Source organism: Cupressus sempervirens, chromosome 5 (genome assembly GCF_028749045.1).
Source record: "Cupressus sempervirens isolate cs-2001-9-10 chromosome 5, ASM2874904v1, whole genome shotgun sequence".
In the NCBI taxonomy this organism is placed as follows: domain Eukaryota; kingdom Viridiplantae; phylum Streptophyta; class Pinopsida; order Cupressales; family Cupressaceae; genus Cupressus; species Cupressus sempervirens.
Genome location: NC_143122.1, coordinates 206,415,180 through 206,430,537, shown reverse-complemented (window position 1 = coordinate 206,430,537; position 15,358 = coordinate 206,415,180). Strand labels below are relative to the sequence as shown.

At 34.5% G+C, this 15,358-nt stretch overlaps 1 protein-coding gene across 1 annotated transcript; it reads right to left on the bottom strand.

Moving 5' to 3' along the window:
- Positions 1–10,831: 10,831 nt before the first annotated feature.
- Positions 10,832–11,440, bottom strand: LOC149555136 (uncharacterized). The gene is made up of 2 exons (XM_089829220.1): positions 11,203–11,440; positions 10,832–11,028 (listed from the first exon to the last, which is right to left on the bottom strand). Exons 1-2 carry the CDS (start codon positions 11,438–11,440, stop codon positions 10,832–10,834), a joined length of 435 nt encoding a protein of 144 aa, XP_089685346.1.
- Between the last annotated feature and the right edge of the window lie 3,918 nt (positions 11,441–15,358).

The window sequence follows — 15,358 nt, the reverse complement described above, 5'->3', positions numbered from 1 at the left end:
CTAAAGGTGAGTGTTCAACAAATTCAGTGGATATGCATCCAGAGGGGAAGTTACAAAGAGGGAAGTCTTCAAGAGCAAAAAGTGTTCTCCAAATGGTTCACATGGTATTAGAAGGTCCTTTTGCATTCAACCAGGCTCGCTACATACTCACCTTAGTTGATGACTTTTCAAGGTTCACTTGGGTCCACTTTTTGCATAGTAAGAATGAAGTGTTGGATGCATTTCTAGACTTCAAGGCTCATGTAGAATGAAAATTCAGAAAGGCCATCAAAGTACTTTGAATGGACAATGGAAACATGGATGTGAATAGAAGGCTTAAGGACTTTTGCAGACATGAGATCATTGATCTTCAGACTCTTTCAGCATTTAGTCTGCATAAGACAGATGTTGCAGCTTTGAGGATTAGAACTCTTAAGTCTATGGCAAGTTGCATGATTCATGTCAAGTCTCTAGATCCATCATTAGAAGTCGAAGCAATCTCAAGTGCCACTCACATTCTTAATCATTCTCCTCATCCAACCTTAGATGGAAAAACTCCTTTTGAGGCATGGTGCAGCAGAAAACCTATTGTGACACACTTCAGAGTCTTCAGTTGTCCTGCATGGGCAAAGAAATCTTCCAAGGGATGCAAGGCACAATCATCTCAGCCTTGTACTTTCATTGGTTATGAAGACAATGTGAAGGCATACAAACTTCTAGATCTTGAGACACATCAATTTTTTGTGGAGAAGGATGTACATCTTGAGACACATCAATTTTTTGTGGAGAAGGATGTACATTTTGAGGAAAGCTCTCCAAGCTTGTCCTCTACTCCTCTTCGTAGATCATACAATGTGGATACTAATAGTGACATTACCGATAGTGCTTCAATAGATTCAGACACATGGGGTTCTATCGACAGATATAGTGAGAGGTCACTTCATCAGTTCAATTGACATGCATACATTTCCATAGTGATAGGTCTAGAACAGCAAGGTACCTCTAGTCTTCCAGATACAGGTTGAGTGACAGATTTGGGGGATAGTATTAATGATCTGCCTCTTCTTCTTGATGCAAAAATACCTTCTTCAGTTGTTATGAGGGTTCCATCTGAATCTCTTGTTCATTCTCTACATGATCAATCATCACAGGTTGAAGTGATTGTGGATACTTATGATCAGCAGTTGCAGCAAGGTTCTTCATCAGTTGCAGAGACAGTCAGTTCTTTGGAACAGGTTCTTTAGCTAGTTGAGCAGGTTTTAGAGACATCATTTATCCATGGGATTCTTTCCACACATAGTGGAAGCATCTCATTTTTACCCTTGGCATTGTTTCTTCCTAAGGGGAGGAACACCATTCTGCAGTCTTAGATCAACTTCTTCATTGGAGCAGTCACTATTTGGCATTCTTCTTTGGGGGGGAGCCCATCTTGTCTCTCTACCTCTTCTCATTATTCACTTATGTATATACTAGATGTATGTCATAATGGGGTGGTCCTAATTACTCCATCCATCAATGCATCCTTCTTTATCTCTCTTTTTGCGGGAGGGCTTTTCCCATGAGGTTTTCCCTCTTTCCCTTCTTTATGGGAGATAGCATATCATTATGTACATGGGTACCTAACATGGCCTAGTAGCCGAGACCCACATTGCATTTCATCCTAGATTTTGTAAGCTTAAGGGCATTCCCCTAACTTCCACTTAAGGGGGGGTGTTGGTGTAAATAAATATTTACTTATTACACTTACTTAAGTTTTACTTAGGTTAATACATTATTTAATTATTTTGCATTATTTTATTATTATTTTAGGTGAGACACTTAGGACTTTGTGAACTCTCATTGAGTTACACAACTCTAATTATGCACATGGTGTCTACAACACAGGAGTATGGATCATTCACTGAATTGTCATGATGACAACACAGTTATCTGCACTCCTCATTTAGCACATGTATTCTACTCCACTAATTTGTGTGCTACAACAATGTAGGCTTATCCTCACATCATCCCACTTAATCCCGTTCTTAATGGAGGATAATCCATATCTGGTGGACATGTGCCTAGTTGTATGACATATCATGATGCTGACTTCTATGCATTCTAGAAGCTCTCCTGAGGCCTTTATATTTAGTCACTCCTAGTGTACTCTAGTATCTAGTTATTGAATGAATATCTTCATTCTAATCATACTCTACCTATTTTGGTCTACTGTGTGCTTGTGTTGAGTTCTTTAGTTCTTGGGTGAATTCTGGCCTAAGCCAAATTCTTACAGTTGTCAATATGATGAGTTCCATATCTTTATCTCTTATCATATCTTTGAGCGTTCGATAACATTGCTCTACATTGATTTTGATTCATAAATTTGTAGCATCTTGTTTGAAAATATATGTTATTTGTACCTTCATAAAAAGGAAATGACATCTTAAAGGTCATGTGGAGATAGCTTCTCTTCCTAGGGGATTCCTTTTTTTTGAGTTTGAATATAACTTATATTGTGACTATGTTATGTTTTGTGGATTGTGGATATTTGGGAAAATGATCCTCTCCTTTCAAAAATGATCCCCTCAATAGAATTATAATGACTCATTTTTCTGCTTTCTTCTAGTGTGTGTTAGATTTTTGGGTCTTTTCTTGGAATTTTGGAATTTGGAAGTATTTTAAGTTCTGGCAAGATGTTTGGGAGAACTTCTCTTTGTTGACCTAGGAATGAGTGCAAAACATAGACTCCTCTTTTATAGGATTTTTTACAACATATGAAGTTTCGAGAATCTTTTTTTAGTGATATTGATTTATTCAAAATGATGAAAGTTTAAGGAGGAAGTTGAGTCTGAACCCCTTCCTTTCTCTTATTTTGTGTGTAACAAAATAAGCCATTGGGATAATATCTTCCCTCTGATAAAGAGAGAAGAGGTCCTTTTCAAGATCAAATTCCTCTCTTAGGGCCACCCCTTCCATTCCAATTTCTAAAATTGTTTCGAAAAATATGGGTTTTGAAGAGAAAAAATGAAGTGATCAATGCATTGGTAGTTGGTCAAAAGATGGAAGGAAGAAAGGATATATTTCATTCCCCTAGTTTTGATTGTTGATGGAGTTTCATCCTTTGGATCTTCTCAATATGAGAAGGTTATTCTGAGTCTCCCTCAAGAATTATATCTTTAATTCAATTAATTCCTACTCCTAAAAAACCAAAATTGTTAGTGGTGGAAGATTCTTTGGATTCAATGGCCAGTAAGGAGTTTGGTTATATTAAAGACAATGATTTTGATGTTATGATGAAAAAAGAGCTAGAAGATGGTGACTACATGTAGCATTTTCAATATGATTGCCTAAGATATCTATAGAATGTGTTTCTGAGCTTGGTTTCTACAAACTAGGGGGTTTGATTTATCATTAAGAGTTATTTGGGTCACTAGTTAAAGAGAACAAGTTTTTTGTCATCCAAAGATGTTAGTTTATGTTATTCCACAAACCCAATTCCATTCTGGTGATGGAAAGGGGTTGGAGATGTAGGATGGAGTAGATAGCCAGTGAGTTAAGGTTAAAATGAGGAACACAATGTATCAAAATTCTAATCATTTCTTTAATATGGTTTCAAAGACAATGATTAAACTAGGTGTGGGTGGAATAAATTATGGTTCAGGTAGGAAGAAAAATAAAAAAATAAGAGAAGTGGTGAGTGAAGTCAAAATCATAGATGGGAAACAACTTCAACATCTAGGAGAGCTGCAATAAAATTCCTAAATGAAGATTATGTCATGGAATATAAGAGGATTTGAATGATCCGCTCAAATAGGATATTTTGTGGAGTGTATTTTAGGATCATAAATGAGATGTTGTTTTATTTCAAGAAACTGAGATGGAAAGAGACAAAGTAGAAAATATTTCTTTTATCAAGAATGGTAAAGTTTTGGGTTTGTGTTGCCAAGGAGTGTCAAGAGGTGTGATTATCTTTTGGAATGAAGATATCAGGCAATGTAATTTTCTCCTTTCTAAGAACAACTTATTGTAGACACCTAAATTTGATTACACTATTTTAGTAATCCTATTTAGTTATCTAAAAAGGCATTATTAATTAAATTTCTATTTAATTAATCCTTTGTCATCCCCTAGTTGATTAATTTAATTAATCATCTATAGTCCTAATTGATAAATCAAATAATCTATTATTTATCAATTAAATCCTTTTCTCCTATCTAATTCCAAAAATCCCCATTTATTAAATAAATCTATTTGATAAATGAAATCCTCAAATTCAAAAACCCCTAACCTATCTCTAATCCTCCATTTAGCCTAATCCACCCCATCCACCTATACTAACCAAGCTTAGCCACTAACTCACCCACCCTCATTAATACCATCCACTTGCACATCTCTAACATCCCTAATCTAATCCTAAACCCAAGCCTAATCCACCCCCTAATGTTGTCACATTCCTTAAACAAGTTTAAGACTTTCCTAATCCAAACCAAAGTCTCCCCTCAAAAATCCCAACCACCAAGTCATGAGTGCTCTTACAAAACATAAAAGAATCTTACAAGCCCACTCATGACTCTTACATCCATCTTCCACACTCTTCCCTCTTCCACACTCATTCCTCTTACATCCCTCTTACTTACTCAACCCCACTCATCATGCCTTTAACCAACCCTTTACCCTACCCTCTCACACTCATCCTCCTTGTGACAAGTGTCACCTTCCCATTGGTGCTAAACAAGCACAATCCATGTGCTCTCCTTTGAGTGCATCCTAGCCCTCCTTAAGCCTTCATCCATCCTTGCATCTAAGCCCTCCATCCCTCTACCCCTTAGCCTATAAATTGAATCCCATCCCAAGCCATTTCATCAACAATCTTTGAGCTAAAGTTACCATGCCCTTTTGAGAGCCAAAAGCCATACCCATACCCTTATAATGCCAAATTGAGAGCTCACAAAGCTACCAATTTTCCATTACCCATCTCCGTTGAAGCAGCTTTTGAGCATCTTGAGCATACATCCACAGCAAAAGGACACATCTACAGTATCAAGAAAGCATGGAGTGTTTTCTCTTGTGAGGTTTGCACTTCTTGTTTGCTTTCTTTGTCTAAGCATATATATGAATTTAGTTTTTGTTTTGTGAATGTTTACTTTATTTGTTAATGTTCTTTGCATACTAATTCTTGTTCTACACTTATTGTTATGATTTTTATTTTAGAAATAAATTTTCCTAGATCCTATCCAATATTTATAATCCAAATTCAAATGTTACGAGACTGGTATATTGGGAAAGTACTACATCTTTTAGTTCCTATTTTTCTTTGGATTCTTGGTTTGTTATGGAGGACTTCATAACTTCCCCTAAGGATTTGGATAAAGTTGGTGGGGGTGTAGTATCAAAGTTAATTGGAAGCTATATTGGATATGATGCAATTTGTCAATTTCCAAGCCCTATTATTTGTTGAGCTCCAAGCTTTCAGTTTTACTTGGTCAAACCATAGATCTGGCAATGATCTTATTCAAGTTAGATTAGATAGAGATCTTTTATTAGTTGATTAAAAATTAATTATTTTGGCTACTCCTTGGTTTCTTTGCCTAAATTTGGTTTTGACCACTTTCCTATATCTTTGGATGCTTATCCAATAGATGTTAAAAGGAACTCTCCATTTAGATTTGAGAAGATGTGGTAGGAACATTGTAACCTTAGATTAAAGATCCAGGGTTGGTGGAATAAACGGATGGACGAGACAAAAATGTTCAAGTTACCAAAAAAATTGAACTATACTAAAGATAAAGTCAATTTTTGGAATAAAAAGGTGTTTGGTGACATCTTTTATGAGTAGAATGACATAAAATCTTTGTTTGATGAAATCGAGAAGAATATCATGGATATTTGGGATGCTTAAGGTATCTTACACAAAGAAAAGGCTATGCTAGTCAGATACCATGATATCATCTCAAAAGGGGTGATATGAGAGAGAGAGAGAGAGAGAGAGAGAGAGAGAGAGAGAGAGAGAGAGAGAGAGAGAGAGAGAGAGAGATCTTAGGTTAAGTTTTGGTGAGAATAATACTAGTTTCTTTCATTTAACACCATCTAAGAATTAATCAACTAATAGAATCACTTGTGTTTCCTCTATCAATGGAGTGAAAACTTTGGAGAAAGATATTTATAAAGAACTAGTTGGTTTATTTTCCTCCCTTCTCTGTAAAGATATTTCTTTGTCTTTTGATGGTCTGAATAAGTTACTTGAGTCTATCCCTTCTATTTTGTCTAAGGAAAAAAATAAGATGATACTACAAATTTCATCTATTGATGAAATAAAGATATTGGTTGTTTCTTGAAGGAGAAAATTCCCTTAGGCTGGATGGCTTCCCTATGTTTTTCTTTCAATATTTCAAGGAGGGGGCGAGGAAAGATCTTTGTTGTGGAGTAAAACAATTCTTTGGTTGTAGGAATTTACTTAAGGAGATCAATTCCACTTTTATATCTCTTATCACTAAGAAATTTGGTGTCAAAACTATGAATGATTTTACATCTATTAGCCTTTGTAATTCTATCTACAAAGAGTTCTCTAAAATTTTGACTTCAAAATTGTTATCTTTTCTATCTTTGCTTATTTTTCTTGAGAAAAATGTATTCATCCATGGGCATCAAATTTTGATTTCTATTATTAAATATCATAAATTAATTAATCCCCCTTGTTAAAAGATGAAATTTCCTTCTAAAATTAGATCTCTCAAAGGCTTATGACCAAGTGGATTGGGACTTCTTATTCAAAATTCTTAATTATTTTCAATTCTACCATCATTTTATGCATCTTTTCAATCAACTAATAATCTCTTCTTCAATAGTTTTATTGGTCAATTGTTCTTTTAACACTTTCAAACTTTGAAAGGGTTTTAGACAAGGAGACCCAATATCTCTAGTTCCCTTTGTGTCAATGGATGAATCTCTCTATCTTCTTTGGCAATCAAAGGTTGCTCTAGGTTATCTTAAAGGTTTGAGATGATCCCCTGAGAATTGGGTGTTCTCCCATGGGTAGTTTGTAGATAACATAGTGATAATGAGGGAGGATTTGATTAAGACAACTCAAGTGTGAAAATATCTTTCAGAGACTTATACTTTTGCTTCAAGTAAACTTATTAAATTGGAAAAGAGCTCTCTGTACTCTATCAACACTAGTGTTTTTAGATAGGATAAAATTGCTATAATTATGGAATATAAGATTAAGAGCTCATTGAATTCCTCTTGGATTTCCTTTCAAATTAAAACTTTTAGATTCATTTCGATCCTTTTTAGTAGATGTATTCCAAATAAAATTGGTAGTTTGGAAAGTTTCTCTTCTAAGTCAAGCTGGAAAACTACAATTGATTAAGTCAACCTCCAAATCTTACCAAGGTATGTTGTTACTCTATTCAAAATCCCAGGAAAATTTCAAGAGACAATTGAAAGAATTCACAAAATGTTGCTTTGGATAGGTGTGGAAGACAAGAAACAATAGGAATTGGTACTATGGAATTTTTTTTGTAGACCAAAAGAAAGTGGGGTATTGGGCTCGAGATCTATTCAAACTATAAAAATCTTCTTTATTGGCTAAGAAAATTGGTGGATTTATGGAGATAGTAAATACTCAAATAGGTTAATGAATATTAATTACCTAAAGGACTTCCCCTTGTTGGCTAAATTTCTTGGGAATAATGACAGAATAACCAGATCAACTTTTCAGAAAGGCATCCAGTAAGCTAAGGAACTACTAAATTAAAAGTAAGATGGAAAGTTGGAAATGTTCGAAGATAGACTTCTTGAAGTTGGATTTTGGGTAAATCTCCATGTTCAAGCAATCCCTCTAAATTAATTATAGAAAGATACTAATAGTCTTTTAAGTATAAGGTTGGGGACTATTGGAGGCAAGGTCTACAGGTGAAAATTGGGGAATTACTTGCTGAACTAAAAGATACCTAGATTAGTTTGAATGTTGTATCTATCAAGGATGGTTTTTAGATACTTTGACTTGGGATGGGAACACTTATATATGGACCTTTCTCAATATTTTCTATGGATGAAGCTCTCCTTTACGGTCAAGTTATTCCCCCTATTTAGGCATCCATTTGGAATAAAAATGAGATTCAATGGAGTCGTAAATGAAAACCTAGGTTTCACTACATGTTGGGCTATTGTCAAGGATGATTAGAGTGGTTTTATTAAATCTAAAATGTTTAATCCTTTTATTCAAATGGATCATGTAGTGGAAGTTATGGGTCTTCTACAAGGGCTAAAGTTGGTTAACAATCTTTGAGTAAAGGTTCTTTGGATAAAAGGGGATTCACAAAATATATTAAACTATTTCTTGAGTCTATGAAACCCTTGTGGACTATTGAAAGAATTACAAAGGAAGTGAAAAGTATTATAGTAAAGTTTATTAAAGTCTACATGTCTCATTTGTATAGAGAAGCTATCACTCTTGGAGACTCATTAGCTAACATGGTGGTGAGAAATGGAGTCATTACAATCTTGAATCAAATGAATGAGATAAATTTTGAATTTGAGGCTCTTATTAATCATAATGGAGGAAAATGAAAAAAGGAACCATTTCAATAATTTCATTAGAGATTGAAAGTTCTAAGAGAAGAAAAATTTAATTATTTCATGGAGTGTATGAGTTATAACTTAATGTAGTAATAAATATCCTAAACATTTAATGGGTTATTTTTATCTTGTTTCTTCTTGAATTTTTTTTTCAAAATGAAAGCAAAATTATGTGTTTGGTTATCCAACTAGTAAAACTAAGCAAGAACTTGAGGAGAAGGGAACCTAGTAATTGTGAAAAATGGAGGAAGGAGAAGGAAGTTTGGAAAAAATGGGAGGAAGTGGGGTTGGTTCCTTACATGGGGAAGATGAAAATGGTGAAGCCATAGGTTATGAATTCTTTCCTAAAAGGTTGGAATAATGGAGAGGTTAACCTAGGAGGGAGAAAGCTTTAACTTTAGGTGGCAATAATGGAAAAAGTTAAGGGCCTTAGTGCTAAAGGTATGGTTTTCTTCCATGACTTGAAGTATTCAGAGTTGATTGTTTAGAAATTTTAGAAAGAAATTTGATGGTAAATTAGTTAAAGAAAGGGGAGGGATTTAGTTTTTCTCTTCATTAAATTTCTTTCAAGGTTTGTTCTGACTATGCTAATGGATATTTCACTAGAGGGGAGATCAATGGTAGGCAACACGCATATCATTTTGTGCTATTTAATAATTTTAGGTATAAAAAGGGGTCAATTTTTTGTTATGTCTACTCTAGTTTCTATCTCATAGTATTGAATCCCTAAGGTCCAACCCAAATAAACCTATCTTATAGGAGGGATTAATGACAATGATTAGTAGCCATGTTAATGATATTTTTTGAACATGGTGGTATGTTTGAAGGTGTGTTGTGGGTCAAGAAAAAGTAAAAGAATTTTAGATGAATTAGATATGGGTTCCCCTTGTTCTTGAAAAAGGAAAAAGATCTAGATTAACTATTTGGAGATTTTCCCAAAACTAGACAAGGAGAGAGAATATGAAGAAGAAAAAGAAGGGTCTAAGGGCAAAGGGAATGTAGCAATGGAAATGGAAAAGTTGGAGGAAATTAAGAACTTTGCACCTCTTTAAAGACAGTTTAGGGGTGGAAATGACCCTTTTTCCCTTCCTTCCTCATGCTTGGTTCATAAGGAGTTTAACACTCCTAGAGATTATAATAAAAAATAAACCCAGATATCACAAGAGAGAATAAAAGATGAAGGAGTTAAAGAAGTCATTATGTTGGTGGACTATAATGAATATTTTGAGCATGGCCTAGTAATGTTCCCAAAAATTGTTGAACAAATAGAGATTGAGGATTAGGAACAAAGTTTTAAAAAAATGAGAAAATGGATAAGGATTTTAAGGAGGAAAAGGACAAAAGAAAGGCTAAGACACCTATGCTAAATGAGGTTGATGAGGAAGATTTCAATCTCAAACTAATAGTGGATGGCATTAATCACCCTATGATTGATCCCCCTCATGATGTGTCATAAACAAGAAAAGAGGTCTCCCTGTACACTCTCAAATTGGATAAATAAACTTTTCATTCACTTAAAAAGTTTAACCTAAAATGTAGATATCTAGAAGGTAAAATTAAAGAGATGAAGAGGATTCTAACTTTTATGACTACAGAATTCTAACATGTCTATGAAATATGCCATAATAGAATTAGCTTCAACATCTAATTCATACCAAGTAAAAAACTCATCATCACTTTCTTGACAACCATATGACATGGACATGAGAACTCAAGCCTAATCTGGCAAATTTGATTCATCCATTTTTCTTGGAAAATTTTCACAATTTGACAATGATATTATTCTCCCAACTTTGATACCTTGAGGTCATCTCAAAGCCACATTCTTCTTCAAAATTCAAAGCAGGAAGTAGGGAATGTTATTGTGCATGGCTATGCTAGTTGGATTTCACGGGGCAAATTATTGGGTCTATGAAACCCAACAATCGCATAATCTTCATTCTCACTCTCAACTATTTGTATTAACAAAGCTCTTTATAATAGTTGTGTGCAATTCATGTAATTGCATCAGTTGTTCACATTAATACTAATTCCCCTATAGACATATGAACAAAGGAAAGTTTCATCAAACCATGGTAAAATATTTGTGTTCTTTTTATTTCTTCTCTATTTATATTATATTCCATTACAACTATTACACATCCATATCATACCAAATACTATCGGGAATAATAAACATAATATAATTGACTCTGACCATAATAAACTCTAACTTGAGCTAACTTGAACAAGCATTGGGTACACATCACCTCATTTACAGACAATTTTTTGAATACTCCGTCAAAGACTCCTACTAGAAAGCATGGTCATCCTTGTAGTCAATCCAAAGCTGATTGACAGATTGGCTAGTGATGTCATCAAAGAATTCCACGTCCCATCCAGAGGCCATTTTCGCGTTCAAGTGGGCAACAAAACCAGAGCTAACGCTCTCACAATACTGCAAGAAAAGGGCAGTGACATCATAACCCTGGTCCCATCTGTCCCCACCGCCTGGCCCAACCCAGTGAGAAGGAGCCAACCCAGCAGTCAGCTTCACATAATCAGTCAGATACAAAACTCCTCTAATGTCTGCCTTCACGTCTCCTCCGTAATTGCCTACGTAGATCTGATAAAAGAAGAAAAGGGCAGTGACATCGTAACCCTGGTCCCATCTGTCCCGCCCGCCTGGCTGAACCCAGTTAGAGGGAGCCAACCCCGCAGTCAGGCTCACATAGTCTGCAATGCCTTCGATAAGACCAGCGGGGGCTTTTGCCTTTCCATCCCACTGCCACACGTGAGTCATCTCGTGGTACAAAACTCTTCGTATCTCTTCCTCCACGTCTCGTCCGTAGTTTCCCACATACTCAGCACTCAGGCGAACTTCTCTTCCTCTTGTATACGCAGCACGCCCGTCCCCGTCCATGCTTTCTACGATGACAATAAAGTAACCTTGTCCACTTTCCTCCCCTCTGCATCCGATTGCTGCTAAAAAATGTCTCAAATAAATTGAGTGGCTTTGATGAATGCACAAAGAATGAAAACAGAGCATAAAAAAATCCGAGTAGCAAAAAACAAGATTCAAATATATCAAACAGTTATAAAGTTTCTTCATGTTATTACAGCTGAGAGGAATGCTCTATTTATAGAGCTCATACATATTTCTAGAGGGTTCTTGAGAAGCTTCAAGAAAAGAAGCACTCTAGATATTTCTACATAATTTTAAATTCACATTTTGCACAAAGAGAGAGGCTCCAAGAAGCAAGTAGAAAGTTTTGGACTGTGCATTAAATGCCCAGCTACTATAATAAACATTATTTTTAACACCCCCCCATAATGTTTATTTGGAGAGAGTAGGAACATCTTTGAGCTGCAATAGATCTCTAAATTTCGTAAATTTTACAATAGACAATGCTTTTGTAAATATATCAGCAAGTTGATCTTCTGTTCCGCAAAATTGAAGCTCCACCTCTTGTCTTTCAATTAGATCTCGAACAAAATGATGATGCACTTCTATATGCTTGGACCTTGCATGATATATCGAATTTTTTGCTAGCTTGATAGTACTTTAATTATCACAAAATATTGTTGTTGGAGAGTCTTGTGGATGATGCAATTCTTCAAGTAACCTCCTAAGCCATAATGCTTCTTGAGATGCCTTTGATAAACCAATATATTTAGCTTCTGTAGATGAGAGTGACACTGTTGATTGCTTCTTGCTACTCCATGAAATCAGTCTCGATCCAAGATGGAAGATATATCCTGAAGTTGAATTTCTATCATCAATGTCACCTGCATAATCAGAATCTGTATATCCAACTAAAGTAGGTTCTCCTCCATATTTGTATTCAATGCCAAGTTGGTAAGTACCCTTAATATATCTTAATATTCTTTTAGTCGCTTTCCAATGTTCAATGTGTGGATCTGCCATGTATCTCGATACAATACCAACTGCATATGCAATATCTGGTCTAGTTATAGTAAGATACAAAAGATTTCCAACAAGCTGCCTATATAATTTTTCATCCACTTTCTTTTGAGTAGAGTTAGCACCTAACTTTACTCCTATTTCACATGGTGTATTACATGGTTTACAATCACTCATATTGAATTTTTTAAGTACATCAAGAGCATATTTAGTTTGAGAGAGCATGATTCTTCCTTCTTCTTGCCATACTTGCATACCCAAAAAATAGTGCATTAGTTCTAAATCAGTTATTTCAAAAGCTTGTTTGAGTTAATTTTTAGTTATCTCAATATCATGTGTGTGATCTCCTATAATAATCAAGTCATCCACATAAAATACAATGATAAAAACCTTATTATCACAATATTTTACATACACATCTAGATCAACATTACTTCTTTTAAATCCAACTTCTAGGAAGTACTTATTAATTTTTGAGTACCATTCCCTTGGTGCTTGTTTGAGACCATAGAGTGATTTTCTTAATCTACACACCAAATTCTCTTCTCCATACTTAATAAATCCTGGTGGTTGTTGCATATAAATTTCTTCTTTTAAGTCACCATGCAAAAATGCACTTTTTACATCCATTTGAAAAAATTTCCAACCAAACTTTGCAGCTAAAGCAACTATTATACGAATGGAAGTCATCTTAGCTACTGGAGCAAAGGTTTCAGTATAGTCTATACCTTCTTCTAGTGAGAAACCTTTAGCCACTAACCTTGCTTTGTATTTTTCAATAGCTCCATCTGATGTGAATTTGGTTCTATATGTCCACTTGCAACCAACCACATTTTTTCTTTCTGGAAGTGTTGTTAGTTCCCATGTTCCATTCTTCATCAAAGAATTGTATTCTTCTTGCATAGCTGCCCATTCTTTTTTTCCTTTTGCTTCTTCATATGTGTTTGGAGTGTCAACCTACATCACCTTAGTCATAAGAGCATAGTTAGCAAATATATATCTAGGACCTTCTTGATAAATTTCTTTGATGCTTCTAAATTTCTTTGGATTTTCATTATCACTTTCACTTGATTCTTCAACTTGAGTCTCATCCCATGTAGTGGTTTGCACACCTTGACTTTGACTATTAGTAGAAGTAAAAATTTTTTCATCAATCAAAATTGGAAAGAAAGATAATGTTGGAGAATTATCATTCTTAACATCTTCATCAAACCATACATTTCTTTTAATATAGATTTCATTAGTTCTAAGATTGTATAACCTATATCCTTTCGATTCCTCACTATATCTAACCATTATGCACTTCTCGCTTTTCCTTTCAAGTTTGCTCCTCCTTTCATCAGGAATGTGAGCATATGCTTTACAACCAAAAATTCTAAAATGAGATACTGTAGGCTTTCTTCCACTCCATGCCTCTTCTGGTGTTATGTTCAAAACTGCCTTAGTAGGTGTTCTATTCAAGATATATATGGTAGTATGAACTGCTTTAGCCCAAAATTTAGCTTCTATATTTCTAGAATGAAGCATGCACCTAGCCATTTCTATTATAGTTCTATTTTTCCTTTCAGCAACACCATTTTATTGGGGTGAATAAGAGATAGCTGATTCCTTTTTAATGCCATGCTCTTTACAAAAATCTAAAAGAGCTTTATTCATGTATTCAGTCCCTCTATCAGTTCTTCTAGTATCTTTAAGTACTTTCCACTTTGTTTTTCAGTCAAAGCTTTAAACTCTTTAAACTTTTGAAACACTTCATCTTTCTTTTGTAGAAAATACACCCAAATTCTTCTACTATAATCATCTATAAAAGTGAGGGCATACCTTGATCCTCCAATTGATGATGTTTTGAAAGGACCAATTACATCACTATGGACTAAATGTAGAGGAGTTTTTGTTCTCCATGATTTACCTTGAGGGAAACTTTCCACATGTTGTTTTCCCATTGCACATCCTTCACACACCTTAGGGCTTAATGATATCTTTGGCAGCCCATGCACCATTTGTAATTTCTCCATAAGCTTGAGACTTTGAAAATTGATGTGCCCCAAACGCTCATGTCATAACCTGCTCATATCATCATATTGGGCAATAGCACACATATGTTTATCTCCACATTTAGAAGTAAATTCTTGAAATTTATATAATCCATTCTCCATTTTACCAATTGCAATGAATCTATAATTATCATTGACATCCTTGATTAAGCACTTATCATTGTAAAATTCTATTTTATGTCCTTGACTTGCAATTTGAGATACTGAAAGCATATTTGTTTTTAATTCAGGGACTAATTTCACATTTTTGAACAAACCATTATCAACTTTGACATTACCAGTCCCTTTAACTTCTAAAGCACTATTATCCCCCAAATATATTTTTTCTATATTATTTTCACTTATTGATTCAAATTGATTCTCATTATGAGACATGTGTTGTGTAGCACCAGAATCAATAACCCAATCTTCTTTGAAAGTATTATTTTTTTTAAGTGCAACACAAAATGCATTTCTTTTAGAATCTCCTAATTTTAGATAATTATTTACTTTCTTTTCTACATCTCTTTTCTTCTTGAAGCATTCATTTGCCTTATGACCCATTTTATCACAATAATGACATTTCCATTTACTTCTATTATGATCTATATATGAAATACTCTTATTTTCATTCTTCCAATTTCTTTCTTTAGATTCATTTTCTTGTGACTTCTTATAATATTGTTTTCCTTTTATTACAAATGCTTGAGATTCACCATCAAATGATTCTTTTTCTTGAACTTGTCTTTTCTTTTCTTGAACCAACTTAGCACACAATTCTTCTGATTTAATACTTTTTAATTTATCTGTAATATCTAAACCCCTTATAAATGATTGATAAGATCCTGGAAGACTTTGTAATATAATTTGCACATAATCTTTA